The 24,224-nt window shown below is 36.3% G+C and overlaps 5 protein-coding genes across 7 annotated transcripts; 3 read left to right on the top strand and 2 right to left on the bottom strand.

Moving 5' to 3' along the window:
* Positions 1-105: 105 nt before the first annotated feature.
* On the bottom strand, positions 106-6,052 carry LOC140812151 (putative DUF21 domain-containing protein At3g13070, chloroplastic). Its single transcript, XM_073170363.1, has 13 exons — positions 5,291-6,052; positions 4,871-4,968; positions 4,683-4,776; positions 3,752-3,829; positions 3,474-3,577; positions 2,879-2,960; positions 2,514-2,801; positions 2,334-2,397; positions 1,799-1,890; positions 1,609-1,674; positions 884-1,000; positions 483-662; positions 106-390 (listed from the first exon to the last, which is right to left on the bottom strand). Exons 1-13 carry the CDS (start codon positions 5,855-5,857, stop codon positions 157-159), a joined length of 2,064 nt encoding a protein of 687 aa, XP_073026464.1. The 5' UTR covers positions 5,858-6,052; the 3' UTR covers positions 106-156.
* Positions 6,053-8,677: 2,625 nt separating this feature from the next.
* LOC140812903 (zinc transporter 11) lies at positions 8,678-10,419 on the top strand. Its single transcript, XM_073171281.1, has 3 exons — positions 8,678-9,307; positions 9,550-9,614; positions 9,714-10,419. The coding sequence occupies exons 1-3, from the start codon at positions 8,839-8,841 to the stop codon at positions 10,221-10,223; spliced, it is 1,044 nt and encodes a 347-aa protein (XP_073027382.1). The 5' UTR covers positions 8,678-8,838; the 3' UTR covers positions 10,224-10,419.
* Positions 10,420-14,954: 4,535 nt separating this feature from the next.
* LOC140813079 (two-pore potassium channel 1-like) lies at positions 14,955-17,122 on the top strand. 3 transcript variants are annotated; one of them, XM_073171504.1, is made up of 3 exons: positions 14,955-15,085; positions 15,634-16,566; positions 16,850-17,122. In XM_073171504.1, the coding sequence occupies exons 2-3, from the start codon at positions 15,665-15,667 to the stop codon at positions 16,998-17,000; spliced, it is 1,053 nt and encodes a 350-aa protein (XP_073027605.1). In that variant the 5' UTR covers positions 14,955-15,085; positions 15,634-15,664; the 3' UTR covers positions 17,001-17,122. The 3 variants fall into 3 exon arrangements, with proteins under 3 accessions (XP_073027605.1, XP_073027606.1, XP_073027607.1); XM_073171505.1 differs by having other exon boundaries at positions 14,961-15,085; positions 15,649-16,566; XM_073171506.1 differs by having other exon boundaries at positions 14,999-15,067; positions 15,649-16,566.
* Positions 17,123-18,177: 1,055 nt separating this feature from the next.
* LOC140811584 (cysteine synthase 2) lies at positions 18,178-20,789 on the top strand. The gene is made up of 7 exons (XM_073169562.1): positions 18,178-18,677; positions 18,760-18,834; positions 19,165-19,308; positions 19,441-19,830; positions 19,917-20,152; positions 20,232-20,455; positions 20,532-20,789. The coding sequence occupies exons 1-6, from the start codon at positions 18,429-18,431 to the stop codon at positions 20,449-20,451; spliced, it is 1,314 nt and encodes a 437-aa protein (XP_073025663.1). The 5' UTR covers positions 18,178-18,428; the 3' UTR covers positions 20,452-20,455; positions 20,532-20,789.
* Positions 20,790-20,942: 153 nt separating this feature from the next.
* On the bottom strand, positions 20,943-23,071 carry LOC140811585 (uncharacterized). Its single transcript, XM_073169563.1, has 3 exons — positions 22,792-23,071; positions 21,519-21,613; positions 20,943-21,417 (listed from the first exon to the last, which is right to left on the bottom strand). The coding sequence occupies exons 1-3, from the start codon at positions 22,841-22,843 to the stop codon at positions 21,133-21,135; spliced, it is 432 nt and encodes a 143-aa protein (XP_073025664.1). The 5' UTR covers positions 22,844-23,071; the 3' UTR covers positions 20,943-21,132.
* Positions 23,072-24,224: the final 1,153 nt, after the last annotated feature.

The following is a 24,224-nucleotide window of genomic DNA, read 5'->3' on the forward strand; positions in this document are numbered from 1 at the left end:
ATCAATCCTGTATGCGGCCTCTACATCCTATATATCATCCTCCATCATGTTAGAAAAATGTGATGGTGTCAGCAAAATATAAGCATCCTATGCTCTATATTTTGAGAGAGAAATAAACATTTCATTCATGTCTGATGAAAAGAATGGTGGATGCAACTACTGTTCTCTTGCTTGATCATCATCAGACGAGACCATATAATCACCTGTTCCATTAAATGGGTGGACCTCACCAGTCTCTGTCCTATCTAATTCATCATCGTTGCTGCTCCATTTCCTTCTCTTGATTTTGGGAACCAAACGAGTAAATTCTTTCGTATTTAAAGACGAATCATCTTGGGTTTTCCGTTCGAATCGAACAGCGCTAACCTTTCGGGCATTCCCTTCTAATATCTGCGGATATCATCTATGGTTGGTCACAAAAAGTTGCAATATTGGAGCTCCATTTTTTTATTTTTATATTACAAAGAACAAGAAAAACAAACCTCGAGCTTAAAAATCTGACTCCTCTGGTTTTCATCTTGTCGACCAGATTCTGATGCGTCGTATTCGCCATGCTCTTCTCGATTTGCTCTTTCCAGGATAACTTTTATGGTCTCACCTGTTCTTGGGATGTACCCAAACGCTTCGCATACAAAGCCTGACACGGTTTCATACTGATGACCCTGAACATGCAAAAACAAGAATGTCAGCAAGCATCGAAGGACTTAGCAACCATACTGAAACCTGAAATTCATAGAATTGTACCATACGCTACAATTATTATATCTAAAACAAATAAGGAACATATAATAATAACAATCCCATTTATGTTGCACTCAAAATATTTTGTAGGACGATCAGTTTACTATTGTAAGTTGTAACCCGAGGGAAAATGAAAAACTACCTCCGGCATTTTAATGTAGAGGTCTTCAGATAGCTGCCCGATGGTAGTATTAGCATCCACATCATATACACCATCGGCACGCATGACAATATTACCAGTCTTTTTCTGGATTTCTTCCTGCCATAGGGTAAAATACAGGAAAATCAGAGTCAGAAATTACGTTATTTTTCAATGCTCCTTTGCCAATGCCAATAGAACTTGTGTTGCTGGCATAATAAATGCAAAACATAATGCAACACTGCAAAAATAAAATAGGGAAAATTCATGCCAGTATGTAAACCAAAACCCCCTTTAGTTATACAACGAGACTTGGTAGACATAAGATGCTGGGGTCTTCAATAAGCATTGACATTCAATCAAATGGATTCGGAACAATTCTACATCAAAGCACGTACGAATTCCAGAAAATGTCATTTCTCTCAAATCTCGACAGGGGATTAAGGATAAACTGATGATTTATGATCAGGTTCCTTTCATATTCTAATATTCTCAGGCTATTACGCAAGAACAAACTTATTTTTTTTAAAAGTCAACAAGTATTCAATTTATGTCATCTCGTCAATTACCTGTAAAATGCAATATCTTGTAGCTTTTCCATGCAATATCAAAACCACAAAAGTAAATAAAAAGGCGACCAGGGAATGAAAATTTTATGAGTGGGATAGGACATGCATCTCAAATTAGTGATTGCAACAGAAAACACATGGTATCATCAAATGACTTACTTTTGAATCGTTTTCATCAAAAATTTCACCAACAATTTCTTCCACTACATCTTCAAGGGTCACTATCTGTTGTAGCATAAAAGAAAATAACATTAATACACAAGAAAAAGTTGTTTGGTCCAGTATATGACCAACAGATATCCATATCAAGGTACTGTAAAATAAATATACAAAGGTAGGAATGGCTTACCCCAACGGTCCCACCATATTCATTTAGAACTACAGCCATGTGCACCTTCCTTATTCGGAACTCTCTTAGAAGATTCCACACGGACATTGAATCTGCAATGTTGCTCAGATTTCATAGATATTTAATCTGTTTACGTAAATCCTAGCTATAAAATCACAAATCAGAACAAGAAAGAAACGAAATGAGGTGTGAAAAGCATCCTTTTGAAATGAACAATGTAATAATTAGAAAAGTAAAATTTGATGTGCCTCGTGTTTCAAAATTGTAGGCATCTTTAGATACCAATCCTCATTGATTGGAGTAGAACAACCTGTTTAACATTTTGAGGACTAAAAAGAAGCAGCCCTTCGAAATGCACGTTATACAATATTAGACTGAAGTTACTTTTTGGAAGAACAACATACAAACACACGCATACACTTTCTCTCACACACACTGACACACATATCATATAATAAGCCAAATTTCTATTGAATCTCAACATCCAAACATGTTTTCCAAATATTAATTGCACACTCTAAAACTTGAAAATTACCAGGAACAAAGTATGCCGGTTTATGCGCTAGCTCTCCCACAGCAGAATTTTCAAGAAGTTCCCCCTTCAAGACCAAAAAGAATATAATCTGAGTCCCACGAGAATATTTTGTGCATGAGTAGAAAATATGAGAGGAAAACATTCTGGATAAATACACAGAAGCATTCAAAATGAGTTAACCTTCTGGACGTAACCCAGAAGATCCATTGCATATGCAATACCAACAATATTGTCAATGCGCTCCTTAAAGACCGGAACCCTACACTCATAAAAGGAAGCTTCTTGAACTGAACATAATACAACCCACAAATAGAAAAGCAAACCATGCCTGGAATATTGATGATTAACCCATGAATTGTGGAAATCAACCAGTGTTGCACTGTCATCTATGGCAACAACATCAACAAGAGGTGTCATTACCTCTCTAACATGCGTATCTTTTATTTCTAGCACATTTTCAATCATATCCTGTCATATATCAACCCAATGTTAGGCTCAGACGTGCACATCATGCGTAGGATACTGATACGTGGAACAAAGTTCACCTGTTCTTCCTCCTCGATTGCTCCGCTCAATTCTGCTCCACGCAACATCAATTTTAGTTCATCTTCAGTTACATAAGGCTCACTAACACATCAAGACGACCAAGTTAAGTGTAATGTTATGTGGTAGTCAAAAAATATAAGGTGTGAAAATCCAGTGACATGGTAGAAGCAAATAAATATCAGCTCACAGAACAAGAGAATTGGTTAATAGCATTTATAATGAATACACAATTAGCAAGGCTAGAGGTTATCTTCCTGTAACAGATAGATGCACTTAAAATTAGTAAGGAATATTAGATTTATGGCTATCCGTAAAAAGAGCCACTCTCTAAAACCTGCTCAGGAACTCCCTTTTTAAAATGCAACATACCAAACAAAATGAGTTTCCCCGCGTAATAACTCTATTTTCTTTAATGATCTACATTATATTGCACAGATTTCTTTAAAGAATCTCAAATTTCGGAACTTGATCAGCAATCGTCTATAGAAAAACTAAAGATTCTGGCATTCCGCCCGTATAAGAGAATTATAATTTATGTGCATGGGAAAAATAATAAATGACATGAGAGAGAAATACCAATGAGGTGTACCTCACCTTCTCCCTTTCAAACCCAGAAGTTTTAACATTCCCATTGACAAATATGTAACAACTCTGCCCACGGGATATAATACTAGAGAAAGCCACGCCACTGGCCTGACCTAAAGACATCACAATCATACTGCATCAAAAATATATTAGGCATACACAACACTATACATGTCTTAATTTTCTTACTTTAAATTCTTTAAGAGAGCATTTGAGAATTAAAACCACCGTCTGCAATTTGACAAAGTCATAAAGCAAACTCAAGCAATTACAAGCTAGAAACTTACCACAAATCTAACAACCTCTGTGGCATTGTGAACGGCTATACTTTTTGGAGTAATCTCAGTAAGGAGCAAAATTGCAACCTGGTGTTATTGACAGTTTCAGACTAAGTATGCCCAAATGGAAAACAGATAAGTTTCCAATTAAATGTTAACGGGGAATCAAGATTCATTTTGTAACAGATTAGCACAATGAAAAAAAGGCATCGGATGAGGCTTTGCCAAAACGTATTTCTGGTCAATTGCCATGGTGGGAAAGGAAACAAATACTAAAGCTCCAGATATTATTGCTAGTCGCATAGCCGATAATATCGCATCCCATAAAGCCAACTAAGATGTGGAATATGATTAGATAGGAAGGATTGGGTATTTTTTTATCATCACAAAATACAGGGATGTTAGCATACACCTAATTGCATTAACACGAGACACGTTAAACTACATGAAAATAGAGGAGAATAATTTAACTTACAAGGGCATGCAACTCATCTTAAAAGAACATGGAATTCCAGGATTCAACGTGGATTCTCAAAATTTTTGAAATACGGCAGAACACCTTCAATATCCATAAGGATTTGTGACCAGATTGACATAAAAATTTAGAATGAATTTTTACTTTTGTTTATAGAATAATAATGTCAGGTCTAAATGAGAATGATCAATTTGAACTTGGAATTTTTGAGATGGGACCCAACTAAAAGCTCCAAAACGTGAATGGTGCAGAATTTTCATTAAGAGTGGATAGAGCCACGAGTATTTTCAGCTAAACTCCTGTATCATAACATCTTTGAGAAAATAAAAAAAATCCATTATTATTAAAGATTATCATCGCTGTAGTTCTGGAGATTTGACCTTCCTAAATCCTACTGACGTGAAAGCAAAGTAAGCAATGTGGGCTTAATCCAATCTGGAAGACCAAAAACAACTATAGTCATACCGTCATAACTCCGGTAGCTGCGGTGACACCAGCGTCTCCAAATATTGCAGTTGCAGCTTCAGTAACTAATGCTGTAGCAGCAATATTTACCACTCTGGAAAAAGTCAATATCCATAATCCAAACTTAGAAAACATGATATCCTAAAGAAGAAGAAAAAGAGGCTAATTGATGATAGGAGGAGTAATACGTGGTGCCTATAAGGATAGTTGTCAGGAAGCGAGTAACATCGTTCCTTAGCATTTTAAAGACACCATTTTCTGACTCTTTCTCTGCCAATTCCCGCACCTATCATTCATCACATAAATTTGTCAGGTTAGTTGTTTTTCCAGAAGAAAAGAGAAACCAATTGAAAAATAAATCTGATTTTCCCAACACTGAGAAATCATCTCAAAACAACAAAAGCCATTATAAAATGCAACAGATAAGATAATCATGCAAACACAGTTGAACGCTAAATATCTCCTAGCAACTACTTCAAATCATTAACAGAGGTCCTTCAATGCTAGACCTCTTTTAGTTTCACATAACACCAGAAGAGTTTTCAACTCCGTCCATGACGTCGATGGATAATATATATAGCAATGCCCCAAAAACATTTCATCACTACCTTCCAAGGCCAAAGAGTGGTAATGGAAGTCTCGGCCATGGAGAAAAAAGCGGAGAGCCCTAAAAGCGCCGCAAGAACCAAACCCTGCTCTTTGATAAGCGTCAGGACCTGCAAAATCTTTGGCCATGAGCTCCTCAACGCCGATAAACTCCGCTCCCAGACCCCATATCCCGTACTCATGACCCCCTCCAACGCCAGTGCTCTCCGGCAACCCAGTATCACGAACACCCCAATCGCCACAGCGACAATCGACAGCCACTTTCTGGCCAAGATTTGTCCCAAATTTTCGACAATCCCCACATCACCACTCTCATCTTTCCTACAGAAACTGGGTTTACTCGTACGTGAATACAGGAGAGCTTTTCTAAAAGAGTTAAAAACAGAAGCTTGAGAATTACACGGCGGAGTACACAATGCGCCGCAACGAACCCTTTTAAGAAGGAACTTAGAAGATGGTTTCCAAGGGTTGCGGAGAACTCTAAACGAGGTAGTATGATAAGCGACGAAATTGAGCTGATTGAAGAGTAAGGTTTCAGGCACGGCTGCGGCAGCCGCAGCTGCACCCATGAAATCACTTCGTAAACTTAGGAAATGAAAATGTGTGGTTGATTATCAGCGGGGATTTACAATCTAGTAACTTAACGAGATTTTAGAATCTAAAATCTTGTTTAGCCGATGAGCTTCTCATCATCATGTTCGTTATTCGTTGAAGAGCACAAGCAGAGAAGTGTGACAGCTCTCTTCGGATTTTCTTGTCACTGTTTCCCACTTCGCGTACAAGTACTCCATCAACTTGCCATATTCGAATGACATATATACCCCTCTTTTTTATTTTTCTTTTCCTTCTAAAAACAAACAATTGCTTTAGAACTTTAGGAGGAAAAAAATCAATATTTAAATATAATATTATTTTATATAAAAAATGTGCATCCTTAAAAAAATCAGAGTTTAATTTAAAAAATGAATGTTCTTAGCATTTATATATATTTATGTGATCTTTCGGCTAAGTTAATTATAATATATTTTTGTTGAATGATATTAATAAGATAGAATGAAAAAAAATTATTAATATATAATTGATGTTATTTTTATTGGATAATGATGTTAAAATAATTTTTTTAATATTTTTTTAAAAATATTTCATTTATTAATTTTATATTTTTTTCTTTTTGTTTTCGTTAATTTAGTAAATATTTTTAATTTACTCGAAATAATCTAAATTTGAGAAAATTAAATAATAACTTATAATAATCCAACGGATATGAGGTTGATGATGAAATTGAATATCCGATTAGTATGAATATGAATATAATAAATGGAGATGATTACGGATGATACGAAATCTTACTCAATCTCGACTCATTGTCATCTCTAATACGATCGACTCGCTCAAGATATCAAAAAAAAAATATTAACAGAGAAATCAAACTTATGAACATTAATCAAGCTTACTCACAAACTTTGAAACCCTTTGTGGCAGAGATAATAATAATTATTTTGTTCTTAAATAACATTTATATTAGTTAGCACGTAAACTGTGGTTATATCCGATAAATTTCGTTATATTAAACTATAATTTTGTCTTAAAAAATAAAGATACGACAAATATGCAATTAAATCAACTGAACTTTTAAGGAATCTTTCTGGATTAAATGTTTCTGCATCATCCCATATCTTCAGCAGGATTACAGATTTTATATTTTCAGTTGTTAATGGAATATCAATTTTATTTGTTGAATTTGATAGGATGAATACTTTCGACAGTACAAACAAAAAACCAGTGAGAGTCCGTCGATTTTTTTCCCAAAAGAAAAAAAATAAGCTATGAATTCAAATATACAAGATATGAATTCAAATATGTACCGAACATACAAGATATCAATTCAGTTGTTAATGGAATATCAATTTTATTTGTTTGTTCTGAATTTTTCGGATGTACCGAACATACAAGATATGAATTCAAATACGAAAACACAAAATCTAGCTAACTTCTAAAATATAAATTATTCTTTTTTTTTACAGTAAAACTTTTAATTTTATTCAATTAATGTCAAGATCTAAGATTAGAAGATTTACTAACCAAAGAGGAAAAGTCTCTGACATTCACACAAACGAAGATGTGGAAGAAATAGTAAAAGAAGCTAATGAATGTGTCATTTTATTCGTTGAGCGCATCACATGACTCAACATTAAAAAAGTATGATTACTCATAAATCGTTGGAACATAGTTATAGTTCTCTTCTGGACGTGTGACTGCTTTCACAGTCAGAAGAATCAATTTTTTTCAAGTAAAATAAAAACAAAAGAATCAAATAAATGCTTTTGTAGATGGCTGGATCGATCGCAAGAGGATCCTTCGGGAATCTCACACCGTCCATAAAAAAAATAAAAGAAAAAGAGAAGAAAGACTGCTTTAATAATTGATCCTAAAATCGAAGAATCCAATTCCACAATCATTACGATATAAATATATCAACAATTTGAGCACATTGTGTGCATGTACAATTTATTAAATAACCAAAAATATGAAATTTTTATTCAATTTAATAATGTATATTTAAAAACAGAATAAAATTGAAAAAAAAAAATTAAATAGGAGAACTTACGAATAATTTAAAACAATTTAAAACTAAAATAAAATTACACTTAACTTAAAATAACATGATAAAATTATTTGCACATAGTTATAACAAATAAAAATTACATATTGTTAAAATAACATAAGAATAATCCATAATCCCCGACCTACTACGCCTGGTTGGTCAATTGAGTCGTTTCAAATTCTTCTATTTATATTATAAAATTTTAAAGTTAAAACAAAATGTTAGGCGACCCATTTAAACCAAACGGGTCAGTCCCATACATGGAATCATATACCTAATTAAATTTACTATTAATAAATAATTATTTTGATTCCAAATGCCATATGGCAAGTCCCCATTTCATGCCTTTAACTCAAAGTTGAATAAATTATAATTATAGTTATTCTCTTCAAGGGTTTATATGTCTATATATATATATATCCGTTAAATAGATCAATTTGATTTATATTTACAATGAAAACTAATATTTTTGTTTTTTATGATTTGACTCTATAAAAATATATATTAACAAAATTGATTTGTAAATCAGTCTTTTTCACCACGTCGCGTATAAAGACATTTTCACCCTAGTTTTATATCATAAATTTAGTTTTACCATTACACTTTAGATATATATTTTCTAAATCCCATCATGTTTATTTATTTAATTTTAAAATATAAAATAAAACAACCAAATTTAAACTAAAAGGAAGAAAAAATGGTAGTTTAATGATTTATCCTATGCCGTTGTTGGTGTGCCGCTCAAATTACGAGGATGATTTGCGTGCGTGAAGTACACGAGGATTCGTAATTCTTCTGCTTTTGTTTCCTTCTCGCCGTGTCGCTTTCTGTACTGCGTTATCTGTTCTGTACTACGACGTAAATGTTACTCCGTGAGTAATTTATTTAAGGAACTGTGAAAATTTCTAAGAAATGCTCCAAAGCTAGCTCCCACTCTCAAGATCCATGTCGCGGCTTTATCTCTTCCTTTCTCTGCTTTGCATCATTTTCCTCTGTGCCGCCGCGCACGGCGGAGATGCTGACTCTGACTCTGACTCTGACTCCGACTCAGTCTCGCCGTTGGAGAAGCCCAATCTCAGGTCCCGATCCCTGATACTCGTCAAAATATGGTGCTTGATTCTGGTGTTTGTGGGGACTTTTGCCGGGGGTATGTCCCCCTATTTCATGAAGTGGAACGAGGGTTTCTTGGTGATTGGCACGCAGTTTGCGGGTGGGGTGTTCCTGGGAACAGCTCTGATGCATTTCTTGAGTGATTCTAATTCCACTTTTGAGGATTTGACGAGTAAAGAGTACCCCTTCGCGTTTATGCTGGCGAGTACTGGATATTTGCTCACTATGGCGGCCGATTCCATTGTTTCTTATGTGTATGGAAAGAGTGATGCAGGTTCTGCTCATGTTGATGTTGAGCTTCAAGGTTTGTGTTTATTTGAGGATATTGCGTATCCTGACGCATTAGATTTGGTAATCCCGATGTCTTATTTGGGGTTCTCTTGCCATAATTAGTGTTTCTTTTCTTTTCTTGCTTTAGAACAATTCATATCAAGGTTAACTTCGTGAGATTTCATGGGGTCTATCTTATGGGAGTTTGGTGCCATTAGGTTTCATAGTTTTTACATTGAGTGGTGATTTTCCATTTTCTGCCTCTCTTTGTTACAGCAAATACTCGAGAGGTTAAAGGCCACGATAATGGAATACCGTTGCATTCAAATTCACATTTACAGGTTACATTTTTCTGTCCCAAAACTGTATCTTTGCCATCCATAGGCAGGGGAGGCAATTTTTGAATGAGCTTGATCACTTTGAGGTATTTGATTTATCAGAGCCATGCCACAAAAGCTTCACTTCCAAGCGCCACGTCCCTTGGTGACAGTTTCTTGTTGATTGGTGCCCTTTGTTTCCATTCGGTGTTTGAGGGCATTGCGATTGGAGTGGCAGAAACCGAGGCAGATGCTTGGCGAGCTCTGTGGACTGTCTGTTTACACAAGATATTTGCTGCCATTGCTATGGGGATAGCTCTTCTAAAAATGATTCCAGATCGTCCTCTCTTATCATGTGCAGCTTATGCCTTTGCGTTCGCCATATCATCTCCAATTGGTGTAGCTATTGGCATTATAATTGATGCCACGACACAGGGTTCTGTGGCTGACTGGATATATGCAATATCAATGGGTTTGGCTTGTGGGGTGTTTGTCTATGTGGCCATTAATCATCTACTTGCTAAAGGCTACAATCCTCAGAAGTTGGTTTCAGTCAACACACCATTTTTCAAGTTTCTCGCTGTTTTGTTCGGCATTGGCATAATTGCAGTTGTAATGATATGGGATACCTAGCTAGCTAGCTGGTAAAAAGTGAGTGTAACATTTGCCCTGACTTTTTCGAGTCGAAACAAAGACGTGACAGGTTTGAGTTGTAACTGGGGTATGAATCTTAGTAACTGAGATCTTCAAGTTGGATTTTGTGTTTCAGTTGTAAAATATGATTTTTCAAGAAATATACTGAACAAACAACATAATTCATTTCTTCTTTTATCATAAAAAATATTGCATTTCCTATAAAAGAGTACCTCATCTATCATAATGCATCTTCTGATACTGCAACTGATCCAGACTCTTTGAATAGCATAGACAGTTCTTTATCGTTCTATAAATATTGAAGTAACATATATTCCTTCAGATGTTCGATCCGTCTATGCAAATATAGTCTCAGCCACTGCTCCCCCGTTATAAATGTTGCATCCAGAAAAGGTTTTGCTTCCAGATACTTGATTGCTTAAGACCGTGGTACTCTACCTCTTCTATCTCCTTCCCTTCCTCCACGCTGATATTCTCCAAATAGAACGGTGCTGAATACATGAAATATGCATATACATAAGTCTGCTCTCCTGTAAAAAATACCTTAACTTTGTTATTGAAGAACTGAAAAACCAAAAAAACAAAGATTGGAATGTAGGTACCCGAAATATGAAATTTGGATGAAACACTGGTAAAAATAATGTGTTCCAGATTCATCCGAAAGATTATCCGGTGATCGCAGAAACCAAACTTTGTCAAACATGGCTTCATCACCTGATATCCTTAATGCCACATCTTGGTTGCCATCAACTCCACCCTCTTTGGAGACTAACTGTATTCTGCCATAGAAAGGCTACTTTTGGGTCAATAAATGAAATCTTATGACTACAGGACATAATACAAAGTCATATACAGCGAAATTTTTGCCTCAAAAGTGATCCCTCATGTACTGTGACAGAGGCTGAACTCCACGTTATTTTATTGTTGCCATTAAAATATTTGACAATATATTCATTCTAACTTTGAATGCTTCTTCTCTTTGATTCCTCGTTCTTTTTTGATACATAGACAAATATTTTGATGTTAAGTTGATTTTATCATAACAAAAAAAAAGCTTTATATAACTAATATATATAACTTGGAAATTTGGATAGCATTTTCAAATTGATAGTAGAAATAACCAATTTGTAAACCATGTCTTGACCAATACACACAGCTTTTTATTACTAAAAACAACTACTGATTTCCTTATTAATACAAACAAAAAGTGATAGAAATGAGAAAAAAAATAGTCCTTTATTGCCACCTAATCCAGAATACAATATAAACATACTGATATTTGAAAACAAAAAAATTCTTTAAGAGTTCTTAAGATTAAATTTTAATAATTGAAAGTAAAATATAATGTTAAAATTCCGATTAATAAAATCACATATTAGTATTTAATCAAATTGAAGGAAATGATAAACTGTGTTTTGCTATCAATATAAGATTAAGAAAAATCAAATTCTTTTATCATAAAAATTTGTTGTATCATAATAGATAAATTTGGTTTTTTTTGTTTTGTTTTGTAAAGCTAGTTAAATAAAATATTATATTACTATATTTAAAATATTTTTTGAAATCTCCTTCAAATATGAGCTTTGAGAGAGACGACGACAAAGTCACGTGAGGTCCACCTGCCGCCATTTTTCTCTGAAATCCAACCTGTACCCATCTACAGTCAAATCGTCCCACGTGTTGTCATTTTGCGAAAACCGTTGCGATCGATAGCTATAATTTATGCCAATGGATGAGCGGGGAATGATTCAGATACATAAATAAATAAAACTACTTTTGACTCATTTTCAAATGGAATACAGTAATTTAGAAAAAAACATGGTTATTTTGAATAATGAAATAAAAACCCAGACAGAAACTGGAAACAAGAAAGAAGCAAACTTTCATTTGGAACACTCGTCCAAAGAAATATTTCGGGTAAGTTTCAAGTGTTTGACCTAATCTAAATAACCAAACTATCCCAATTCTAAACACGAAATCCAAAGGCACAAAATCCATTTTAATACGTAATTTCCACAAGACAGATTCAGTGCAGTACGTGAATTGTTGGGCCGATAAAGTCTTGCAAGAGCCGAAGGATCACAAAGAATCTTCTCAATCTTTTAGAAATAAAAGGGTCCACGCCTACATGCATAAAAAGGAACATACTTTGTGACATAATTGGTCACATAATGCTGCAAAAACTGATGGGTTCATCTTCATACGGGTCATATTCTCTGGGTGGATATGATGGTACGTACCTCGCGGGTGGTAAGCTCAATCCGTGATAGTAGGGATGATCGAACCTTAATCTTGACGAACACGAGTAAGAATCTTGATCCATCAAGTACCGTCGTCTATGCCTATATGGGTCGTCAAGTACTCCGTACGGGTATCCGGTATTATAATAACCATTATCATAATAGTCATGAGAGTAAGAACGTCTGTTAAGATCCGGGTGTCGGAGTTTGACCCATTTTAACTCCGCATGGTACCCGGTTCTCGTCAAGGCCCTCACGAGCATGTTTGGATTCACCACACCGTACACTTTGGCCAGCCCTTCTTGAGAATCTATGGTAACATCAAATACCCCTACAAAAAGTAGTGTCCGAATTTCATTAATCATGCGTAAGGATGACAATTTTTCCTACGGATTTGGGGATTCGCGAGAAAAACCCGAAACATGGACGGAGATTCCGGATTTATTGGCGGAACATGCTTCATAAAAAAATTAAATTTAAAATCCTGAATTTAAGGTTTCAAATAATTTCAAGTTGAACTACTAGTGTTTACCGCAAATTGAACCGAGAACCTCCAGCATCTTCATTTTGCAGGCCTGACAATGGACATTCACCTTCAGAACACAGCTCTACAACAAACAAGATTTTCAGTCAAAAAGCTTCAGATTTACTGGCATATAAAGCAGCGATTCAAATCAAGTGAAAAGTAATAAGAATGATAATTTCTGATTAAATACCGCTTCAGCATAAGGCTCCATCACAACGATATCGAAAGACTGTATGTATGCTCAATAACTCTGGATATGAAACATGGGTTTCTTTTTCTGCAGTATATATAAGTATTAAATCATATTTCGAGCTTTTAAGAAAATGGAAAATTAATCTTTCGAATGATTTTGTAATATCGTGTCCAATTTTAATTAGGATAAGATTCTAAAGCATACAGACCAATTTTAAGTACGTAGTTGCCTGTTTTACATTGGATCATATTGAGTGTGATCTCCCAATGACAAGAAAATATCAAGATCTTATCTAATTGTTCCAATCTCGGGAAATTGTGATGACAGTATCAATTCTCTATAAAGAATCACTTTTCCTAAAATTAATTTAAACTGGATTTATTTCCTTCACTATCGTAATATTCATGAACAAATGAAACCATATTGAGTCTTAATATGAGAAACAATGACTAAACTGAATGATGGATGACCTCTGCAATCTAAGTAAAACTCGGTGAGGATATGTTCAATGGTTAAATGGCAACATGCCTAAATTTCAGCATTCAATATAATTACTAGATAAATTTTAATGTATGTTCGATGGCAACATATTCAATACCTTTTCATTTAATCTGGTCGATTAGTGAAAGTATAAGAAGCAAAGCCAGCAGCTTAGATGTATGCTCCCTTTTGGATTGTGGATGGCAGATAACTCTCTGTCAAGAATGAAAGTGAGTTTGCACACAAAGGTTCAATCTCGAATTTGGCTCCACTGTCCAACAATTGCTTGAGTTCGATGCTATGTATCTACCCGTTAAAGGTAGGAGACACTGTTGTGGAGGTTGATATGTTTTACAATCAGATGGAAAGTTTCCAAGCAAGGCCGGCTCTAGGGGTAGGCGCCCTAGGCAGCCGTCTAGGCCTCTCTTTTTGTTAGGGCCTCTAATATAATTAGGGCTTTAGTTTTGAGCTTTTAATTATCAGTTTTTATGTGATATTTGTATAATTAATTTTAAAAAAAAATTATATAAAACATTCACCTAAAAAAATAGCCTAAGGCTTCCAAATTTCTGAAGACGGCCCTGTTTCCAAGCCAACGAATCTCCGGGAGATGATGGAATTTGGCATCATAAGTGTAGTAAGAGTACTTATATATTATTCCAATTTTATACTCAAAATTTTATGTTTTGTAATATATTTAAAAAAAATTGTATTTATATTATCATATATATGTTCCATATTTTCAACGTTGTGTATCAAACTGCATCCGAAAAAATAATTTATGGGTTCACTAATTCAATTTTTTTAAATATTTATTAACTTTAATATAGGTTAAAAACTTGTGTGAGACGATCTCACGGATCGTATTTTGTGAGACAAATATCTTATTTGGGTCATCTATGAAAAATATTACTTTTTATACTAAGAATATTACCTTTTATTATGATTATTAGTAGACTTGATCCGTCTTACATATAAGATTCGTGAGACCATTTCATAATAGATCTATTCTGCGTGGGGAGAGAATAATTAGTATCTATAGGATAAATAATCTTATGATTATTAAATATTGAGTAAAATATAAAATGATATTTAATTTATAATAATATATATTTTGTTTGATTAACTAAATATTGAATAAATAATAGATTACAATCTTGTTCCTTTCATAATTAATGAATAGTACCAATTCCCTTGCATTGGCCCACGTTTACATTCGAAGAAGTCAACAATTAACTTCCCCATTTAAGACAAATTAACATTAGTTGGCAAAAAGCCGAACTGAGCACAAAACATACAACAGTATTACAGACATTTGTAAAGCGAAACCTTCGAGTCATTCCAGGAGACGACACCGAGGAACCAATTCGCGCTTCCACTTTTCGTAAATCCGAGTTTCTAGGTTAGACCTTCTGCTGAGCTACGCATCTTCTGTTCGAATTTATCGCTAAATGCCATTTTGTTCTTTGTTCTCTTTGAATGTGGATCCGTGTTGGCAACTGAATTCTAACCGATGATAGTTAATTGTATTTTACCCGTCTGGATTTGGAGGATTCGAGACGATTCTGATGGGTTTTCGTTTATCTTTGTTTGAATAGTTCAGATTTAGAATCCCGCTGTGATTTTTTGTGTTTTATGGCGAGACTGTATGTATATAAATTAATAGACCTGGAAGTTTTCACCCTGCAGTCTCAGACTTGTCAACCTCTGATAGATCATCTCTACCTTTTTTATGCTCTATTGTTGGTAATATGACACCATAAATATTAGAGAAGTGAACAAATAAAAGAATATTAGTAGCGGCAGTTATGTTGATCGGAAGTATACGGGTTTAATGCATTCCTTTTTGTGAACGTTTATGTTGGTATTTCAAACCCCCACCCGGCAACTCCAAAGATTCCAGACAGTTTTTATGTCGTGGTGACCCAAAATTTGTTCTGGGAATCTCAGGTTTTTCGTATTCAGGAAAATACTGAAGTTAATGGCCGGTGACGGTGAAACGTCCGCATCAACAGCATTGTTAAGTCATAAGCCTCCGATCGATCTAAAAGCTGGTGCTAAGGGAAGGAGATTTCGTCGAAGCAAAAGCGCTCCTTTGAATGAATTTGTTCCTGGGGAAATCGATTGCACGCCGGAGCCACTTCCACGTTCTGATTCGTATTTATATACAATAAATCCCAGTTTTAGAAGAGTGATCATTTACCTTGTATTTTACTTGGCTATCGGTACCCTGTGCTTTAGCTTTGTCATGAGCACGATCATCGGCGTGAAGACAAATGGTGTTCTTGATTCTGTTTATTTCTGCATAGTGACCATGACCACTGTTGGATATGGAGACCTTGTGCCTAACAGTGCCTCCACAAAACTTTTTGCTTGTGCTTTTGTCTTCACGGGGATGGCTTTATTAGCACTAACAATAAGCAAAGGAGCAGACTACTTAGTAGAAAGGCAAGAGGTATTGCTTATTAAGGCAATGCATCTCAGGAGAAAACTAGGTCCGAGTGACATTCTTAAGGAGATGGAGAACAACAGGGTTCGATACAAGTGCTTTATGATGTTGTCCATCCTCGTAGTCCTTATTATTGTTGGCACAGTTTTTCTGGTTACTGTCGAGAAATTTAGCACCATCGATGCGTTTTATTGTGTTTGCTCTACAGTTACAACATTGGGTTATGGAGACAAAAGTTTCTCAACAAAGGCCGGGCGTATTTTCGGTATATTTTGGATTTTGACAAGTACCATTTGTTTGGCTCAGTTCTTGTGTTACATTGCGGAGCTCAACACAGAGGGAAGACGGAAAGCACTGGTTAAATGGGTTCTCACCAAAAGGATGACAAATGTGGATTTGGAAGCGGCTGATATCGACAACGATGGGACTGTGGAGTAAGTCACTTACGAACTTATACATGAACTTTGTCGTTAGTTGTGTTTTTTAATCGATGCCCGTCTACATTCACAATCAATCACCCAAGTTGAGGATAGTCAGATTTATTCCAAATGCTCAAAATGAAGGATGATTTCATAAACGAGTATCCAACGTTAACTGATGAAAATATGAAATAATGCACGGCTGGTAATCAAAGTTTATGACGCGAACAATAGTTTCATGTATCGACGAAAAGTTATCGCCACTGATTGCCTTTTTTTGCTTGAAATTTAACGACAGTTCTGCTGAATTCATCATCTATAAGCTGAAAGAGATGGGGAAGATCAGTGAAGAGGATATTACTCTTCTGCTAGAAGAGTTTGACAACCTTGATGTCGATCAGTCTGGAACCATTTCTACGCGTGATTTAACTCTCGCCCAGTTAGCTTAAACACGAGAAGAAGAAATATTTTGTGAAATTTTGTTTGTACACACATCTGCTAGTAATGTTAGTTTCTACACCTTAACGAGTTAGTATTGTTGAAATGTTTGTATTTATTTCTTCATGCCTTGTGGATTTGTTCAAGGCTAATTTTCATGTAAAAACACGTCTAATTACTCAACTACAACATCTGTTGTCATATTATCGATAATACCGGTTTCAATATCATAATTTGAGTATGCTATAACAAGATAGAAGTTGAAATATTTTCATCGATATTCAATATATCATAAAAAAAATATACGTGGAGTTTTGATATGTCGAGTATCTATTGTCTTAATCGTTGGAGAATACTCACATGTTTGAAGTGATTTATATATAAATCATCACACATAAGTGTCACCAACGTAATATGTATGTATATATAGAAATCAAACGAAAATCACCTGGAGCCGATCATCTTAGTGTTTTATTAATATTAATATAAAAAAAATGTACAAGTCATGACTTGACTGGCTAGAAAGCGAACTAGCGTAAAAAACATCAGTCGGCTCAAAAGCTTGCGTTCAGCTAAATATTACCTGCTCCGATTGGCCATCGGCGAAGTTTAATAGCCCCTCGACGGGATTCTCGCCTGGAGAATCAGTCTCCGGCGCAGAAATCCGGCCAAACACAACGACTGCTACGAGAAATAGAGCAGTCGAAAGGAGGAGTGGCCAAAAGTAGTTCAAAACATCGAGAAAACGAGGTGCCAGATAACAGAGAGAGAAGATCACAACAGCGAAGCCAAAGACCACCAGAATGTGCAACTTAAACTTGAGGAGCTTTTCTGGGATCTCCATTGCTGAGATGGGAAAACTCGGATCTTTCACTGTGCAGAGATTCTCCTTGTGAGGCATGTGAATGTCTCGCGGTCGGTGTCGGAAATTTAATTATTTAGTCTTTGTTTTCAATTTCAAATCCCCAAAATGCCCATAGTTAATTACACATATCTCCTAATCAAGGGATTTCTCGATGGTAGTGGCATGCATCATTAGAATTGGATCCCAAGCTAAATGGTATTGAATGCACTGGATACATATTACTCTTTTACATAAGAATTGATTTTTTTTTTTATATATATATTTTTCTTATAATTATTTGAAGAGATAATTAATTATAAAACATACTATAAAGTCGTTTTTGTAAGTGGAAAAAAATGTGGGAGGTGAGGTTAGATTTGTCTAATTCAAATCAGCAGATAAACATTATTTGGTTGTGGTCAATCTCACCTTATTTTTTGTTCCCCTGTCTGTTTGCTATGCCTGGCTTCTGAGTTCAGTCAGGATTTGTGATACTGATGATGTAGTTATGGGCCGTTTGATTTGTTGGGCTTGTATACCTTACCAGGCAGCCCATTCTACCATCCTGACGCGGTTCTAGAAAGCCGTCCGGGACATGAACTGTGATGTGTTTTGGGCCCAATTCATAAATCCGGCCGCTACTATGGTGCCTCCTCCTGTTAGAACTGCCGGCGCCGCCGCTACTGCAGTCTCAGTAATTGCCTTGCTCTCCTACATTCTTATCAACAACAGAAGGGCTGGTTCACGTAGGAACACCATAAAGCGGAGAACTGGGGTTGTTGCTGCCATTGGCAACACTCCTCTGATTAGGATCAACAGTCTCTCCGACGCCACCGGATGTGAGGTGATTTCTTTGTTTTTTTCTCGAAAAATTTCATTGATTTTCTATATTCTTGTGGTGCCTTGATCATTATTTCGGCTGGCAGATTCTTGGAAAAGCAGAGTTCTTGAATCCCGGTGGCAGCGTGAAAGACAGAGTGGCAGTCAAAATCTTTGAAGAGGTATCAAACATTTTTTAACTTGACATTCTGTACCTCACCTAACCGTCGGGAAAAAAAATTTGCTTACTAAACGCGAAAATGGATGTTCTGCTTATTTTAAAATCGTAATTCTACCATGGAAGGAGCTTTTATGTATGTGCAAAATGCAAGTAGCATCTTCCTTGGCGCTTAAATCAGTTACAAGATTTCAGTATGAACGTGCTATTTGTTTTTGTTTTCTCTCCGTTATGAGAATGCTGTAGTGTATCATTGGGTTCTGTCTTTGTAGTTCTTGTTTGTACTTCGTCGTGTTAGGTTAAAAATAATTTTTGCTTTGTGTGGCTTCCGCAGGCCCTAGAATCTGGAGAACTCTCACCTGGAGGAGTAATTACAGAAGGCAGTGCTGGAAGCACGGCTATTAGTCTCGCGACAGTGGCTCCAGCTTATGGATGCAAGTGCCATGTAGTTGTTCCAGATGATGCTGCTATTGAGAAGGTATGTTTTGCGTTGCACTCTTATTTTCACGAATTCTTGGTATGCAAAAACTAGATGCATTGTTTCAATCACTTTTGAGTTGGATTCTTTGAATAAACTTCCATGCGGTGTTCTTTCCTTGATCATTTGCAGTCACAAATTTTAGAAGCACTTGGTGCCACCGTTGAAAGAGTTAGACCTGTTTCAATCACTCACAGAGAACACTATGTCAATATTGCACGGAGAAGGGCACTTGAGGCTAATGGACTAGCATCAGAGCACCAAAATTCTAGGCAAACTAGCAAACAAACAAATCAAGTTGAGAATGGTGTCTTGGTCCAGGGAAAACAGAGTTCGACGAACTTAGTTGACAGCAAGGGTGGTGGCTTCTTTGCAGATCAATTTGAGAACCTAGCAAATTTTAGAGCCCACCATGAGGGCACTGGACCTGAGATTTGGGAACAGGTTGGTGGGCATTTGGATGCATTTGTTGCAGCTGCTGGCACAGGGGGCACATTTGCTGGAGTTTCTCGGTTTCTTAAGGTTGATTTCTTCCTAATCATGAAATTTCTTGTTGGACGGGTACTCTGGAGGTGTAGTGATATGACATTGTTTCATGGATTCAACAGGAGAAGAATCCATCTATCAAATGCTTTTTGATTGACCCTCCTGGCTCTGGTCTGTTCAATAAGGTGACCAGAGGAGTGATGTACACAAGAGAGGAGGCTGAAGGACGGAGGTTAAAAAACCCGTTTGATACAATCACTGAGGGAATTGGGATTAACAGATTGACAGAAAATTTTAAAATGGCTGCACTTGACGGAGCTTTCCAGGGCTCTGATATGGAAGCTGTTGAAATGTCTAGGTTCAAGATATTGTTTGTAGTCAGTATGATTTTCTGAACTCTTGAGATCAAAATATAACCCGAACTCTATGTGCTTCAGGTATTTATTGAAGAACGATGGCCTCTTTCTTGGGAGTTCTTCAGCCATGAATTGCGTTGGAGCTGTCAAAGTGGCACTAGAACTGGGCCGTGGCCACACGATTGTTACAATTTTATGTGACAGCGGGATGAGGCACTTGAGTAAGTTTCACAACGCCCATTATTTGTCCCAATATAACCTGACACCTTCGGCAACTGGATTGGAGTTCCTCGGTCTTTAAGCGGGTGAGAATTGCTGCTTATTTTGACATAAGCAGATTGTTTTCGTGATGGATGTTTATCCTTTTAGTTGTTTTTGCAGGTTAGAAGATTGTTAATGGAAAGGCATGCAGAATTAGGAGACACTGTTCTCAATCACTTTTAGACAAGTTTATGAACAGGTTCATAAGATATTCGCATTTGAAATGTTTTTTTAAAAAAAATTACAAAAGATACGGTTGGACAAATAACTTATAACGAAGAGTCATAGAACGCGTTTGTATTTTAGAATCACATTCCTGGGTTTGATAAGCTAAAGAATTTTTCTGTGGTTACAGATAGAGGGGTGTATTTTTTCTTATTTCCTTGAGTATCTTGAAGTTTCCATTGATTTTCCAGTTTGTAATTTGATAATTGCAAGAGGGAGGGGCAGGGGTCTTATCAACCTTACTTTTTTCTGCGGGCAGATCAGCGGATACAAGGAAGTTAGCAAACTGTAAAAAAGAAAAAAAAATTCATCATTGAGATTGTTTTGGCAAATTCAAAAGTTGAGAAAGAAAAGGTCTGAGCATAACCTTGCAATGTAATCACCAGGAGACGGGAAATTAATGTGCACCAAAAGAACCTCCTTATTGAAAGCAAAAATAGACTTTCGGACCCGAAATGCAAGAAACAATAAGACTTAAAATTAGATAGCGAGAAATCTAATGAGGGCGCCGCCTCTCGAACTGGGACTCATGACAATGGGGGTCGAGCCAATCCCTGGGACTCTTGGATGCAATCACGGGCATTTTTCCCGTACTGCCCACAAGCTCCCTTAAGTTGTCAACTTTATTCTCACGCCCAGTACCACTGTGTCTCTTATCCGCTTCCTTGAGTTTCTGCTTAAACCTCTGCCTGTTGCCAGAGAAATTTCGCTCTTGCTGTTTGGCCTGAGATGGAGGAGCTCCGTGGGGTCCAAGGTAAATATTCTCTTCTTTTCTAGGTTGCTAAATCGTGACAGATAAATTTGAAATTCATTTCCGTTACATGAACTAAAAGCTAGCTAGCTTACAAGTGTCTGAAGATTTTTAAACAAGAAAGTGTTTACCTGAGCTGACTGCTTAGAGTCTTCTACTGCTGGAGAAAAGGTTACTCTATCAAGGACCTCAATTCCCAAGCTTGGAATCACAAACCCATCAGTGTCTTGCAAATTGAACAAACCAATGGTTCAGTACATAAAGATACAACAAAATACAAAATAGAACAAGAAAATTTCTAGTTACTAAATGGAAAATGCACAAGTCGAATACTGTTTCATTCATTTCTGATATTTGTTTTAAAAGTCACAACTCTCAAGCCTTTGCAAAGCGTCAAATGTCAATGAAAGGTTTTCAATCTTCACGCTTTTAGAGACTGACAAATAGGAACATACAGTAAGATAGCTGGTTTAAACTCTAGCCTCTCCAACAATCAGAGAGGGAGGAATATTTCCTAATCCCAATCACCGAGGACAACCAAAAATTCCAGGAAGACAACCCACTAAGTGATTGGACAACCACCCCTGCACCTTCCACGAGTGAACCGGGCACGAGGAACATAATATGGGCCTTCGGTTACATAAACCATGCTGCTGCGAGACCAACACAGCAGATCCCTTCATTTCGCTAAACGATTATTGACTATTTTGCCACCTTTTGCACATGAAGCACCACAATCTCCAGATTCATAGATTCACCAGTTTACACGAGCAGCATAGGTAAAGATTTTAAGAGGAGATCCTTTATTATATTGTTTCATATGTCTTCACAATTCAGGGTTGTAGAGCAAAAGTTTCAAAAAAAATTTGCTAAGCTCAAAAACACTCGAGGAATGTTGCTTCAACGCATTTTTTTACATTATCAAGCATCACACAAAGTCACTATGCGACACAGTTCTTGAAGCATAGACGACCTTAATTAGTTTTTTTTTATCCACCATTATTTTTCAAAATCACGAGATACATGATGCAAATAGATTCACAAACCAGAACCGTCCATCTAAAACTCATAATATAAAAGCCAACAGAAGTAGAGGAAATCAATATACCAGACTAAAGAAAGTACAGCATTCGTTAACGATAATCGAAATTCCTGATTAATAAACTCAAAAAACTAACAAACTCGATCTCCAATATACTATCAAGGCACATACACAGACACGCCAAAACATAAGCATACATACACATAAAACAAGTAAATACCCATACAACTAAATTTAGCAAGATCTTAAATTTAACTGAAAAACACTGATAAGCAAGCAGTTCAAATTATCCTAAACTATTCAAAATAGGTATTCGTCAGTTCAAAGATGACTAAAATGGTACAAGAAAAATGCGAGACTACCCCACTCATCTTCTTCAATAGCAGGAGTGGTCTGCACTGAAGACAGGTCCATGTAATGCTGCTGATCATCTATTTCATTGACCACCAATAATATCTTCGCGCAATTCACCACCCTGGATCGAGGGAAAGTTTCAAGCTTCGCTCGGGAAACGAAAAAACTGTGGAAATCGAATCTCTTATTGAGAAAGTACGATTACAATCCTGAACAAAACCCTAAACCTAGAAAAATATAAGCTAGCGTTAGCCCTGGCAATAAACGCGGCGACTGAAAAGCGGTTTCAGTATTTTACATCGTGAAGTTTCTGTTGGGCTAAATTTAATTGGGACAGTGGGTTTCTAATATCTAGATAAGGCCGACCTCAATTGGTGCGGCCCATTTTAGCCCAATTAAATCAGAGATGAACTATTCAGTCAATGATCATCAACGGTCACCGGAGCGAAGTATTTACTTCAACTGGTGACTTCTGAATTTTCATATTTTTTGGCTTAGGAAACGTGGCACTTTTTCTGTTTCTCCATTTCCTTTTTTTTCCCTCTTTTGCTGGCTAAATTCAGCTAATGAATGTGATGTTTGGATCTTGATAGCGCTTGTATTTCCTCTAAGGTGAAAGTATAGTAAGAGGGCTCGTACCGTTTATAATCTATTTAGTAAAATGATGCATTTGTGTGTTTTGCACAACTTTTTAAAAAATTGTGCAGTGTATTTAAAGTCAGCAAGAGGATTTAGCTGAAGTCCCGGAGTTTCAGTTTAGAGAATGAGCATAAAGAATTGATGGAGAAAGAGGATGAGGGAGACAAGAAAACCACATTTCAAATGGAAATATGAGCCAAAAATTCCTGCGGCTCCCTCATTTGAGCGCTCTGTACTTGAACAACAATTATTTTGTTAGTTCTTTTCTCGTATAGATACTTGTATTTAGCTTGTATTCTCTGTGACTCAGTAAGACTTCCAAGTAAAATGGAGGAAGCGAGTTTAGATCAGGAAAGAAACTAAGGGACAACTCAAGTTTCGATCATATATTGACTTGCACTTGAAGGAACTACACACTTGGTTCTAGATACCATATTACTGGAGAGAAGGGTGAATACTGATGTAAATCTTTTAGCTAAAAACTCTTCTTTGTTCCCTTCAACAGGGATGCATATATATTCTCGAGTCCTGTTCGTAAAACCTGTGTTAAGGCACCAGAGTAATCATCGTATGTTTATCGAGTGTTTTCCACCTATATCTCGGGCTCTAAGATGAATCACTTATAAGACTGGTTTCTTGTTGCACTTCTTTACTCTATTTATTCTGATTTTGGAGATACAATGCTTACCTTGACGCTTAGCTTGGTAAAATCGATTGCCCTCCAGATAAAATCTTGCTTTTCCATTGTTTTGTTTTCAGGAATTAATTGCAAAGTCGATCAAATTTTGGTGGCGCCTCATGA

Source organism: Primulina eburnea, chromosome 14 (genome assembly GCF_022965805.1).
Source record: "Primulina eburnea isolate SZY01 chromosome 14, ASM2296580v1, whole genome shotgun sequence".
NCBI classification, from domain to species: Eukaryota; Viridiplantae; Streptophyta; class Magnoliopsida; order Lamiales; family Gesneriaceae; genus Primulina; species Primulina eburnea.

Excerpts from the sequence above, each read along its gene's own strand:
- LOC140812151 (XM_073170363.1), bottom strand. The coding sequence starts at position 5,857 with ATGGGTGCAGCTGCGGCTGCCGCAGCCGTGCCTGAAACCTTACTCTTC. Across the intron at positions 2,398-2,513 it reads TTCTGGGTTACGTCCAGAAG|GGGGAACTTCTTGAAAATTC; the intron begins GTTAACTCATTT and ends TTGGTCTTGAAG. Across the intron at positions 1,675-1,798 it reads AATATGGTGGGACCGTTGGG|ATAGTGACCCTTGAAGATGT; the intron begins GTAAGCCATTCC and ends ATGCTACAACAG.
- LOC140812903 (XM_073171281.1), top strand. The coding sequence starts at position 8,839 with ATGTCGCGGCTTTATCTCTTCCTTTCTCTGCTTTGCATCATTTTCCTC. Across the intron at positions 9,308-9,549 it reads TGTTGATGTTGAGCTTCAAG|CAAATACTCGAGAGGTTAAA; the intron begins GTTTGTGTTTAT and ends TCTTTGTTACAG. Across the intron at positions 9,615-9,713 it reads ATTCAAATTCACATTTACAG|AGCCATGCCACAAAAGCTTC; the intron begins GTTACATTTTTC and ends TTGATTTATCAG.
- LOC140813079 (XM_073171504.1), top strand. The coding sequence starts at position 15,665 with ATGGCCGGTGACGGTGAAACGTCCGCATCAACAGCATTGTTAAGTCAT. Across the intron at positions 16,567-16,849 it reads GACAACGATGGGACTGTGGA|TTCTGCTGAATTCATCATCT; the intron begins GTAAGTCACTTA and ends ATTTAACGACAG.
- LOC140811584 (XM_073169562.1), top strand. The coding sequence starts at position 18,429 with ATGAACTGTGATGTGTTTTGGGCCCAATTCATAAATCCGGCCGCTACT. Across the intron at positions 18,678-18,759 it reads CCGACGCCACCGGATGTGAG|ATTCTTGGAAAAGCAGAGTT; the intron begins GTGATTTCTTTG and ends TTCGGCTGGCAG. Across the intron at positions 18,835-19,164 it reads CAGTCAAAATCTTTGAAGAG|GCCCTAGAATCTGGAGAACT; the intron begins GTATCAAACATT and ends TGGCTTCCGCAG.
- LOC140811585 (XM_073169563.1), bottom strand. The coding sequence starts at position 22,843 with ATGGACCTGTCTTCAGTGCAGACCACTCCTGCTATTGAAGAAGATGAG. Across the intron at positions 21,614-22,791 it reads TATTGAAGAAGATGAGTGGG|ACACTGATGGGTTTGTGATT; the intron begins GTAGTCTCGCAT and ends TCAATTTGCAAG. Across the intron at positions 21,418-21,518 it reads ACTCTAAGCAGTCAGCTCAG|CAACCTAGAAAAGAAGAGAA; the intron begins GTAAACACTTTC and ends GTCACGATTTAG.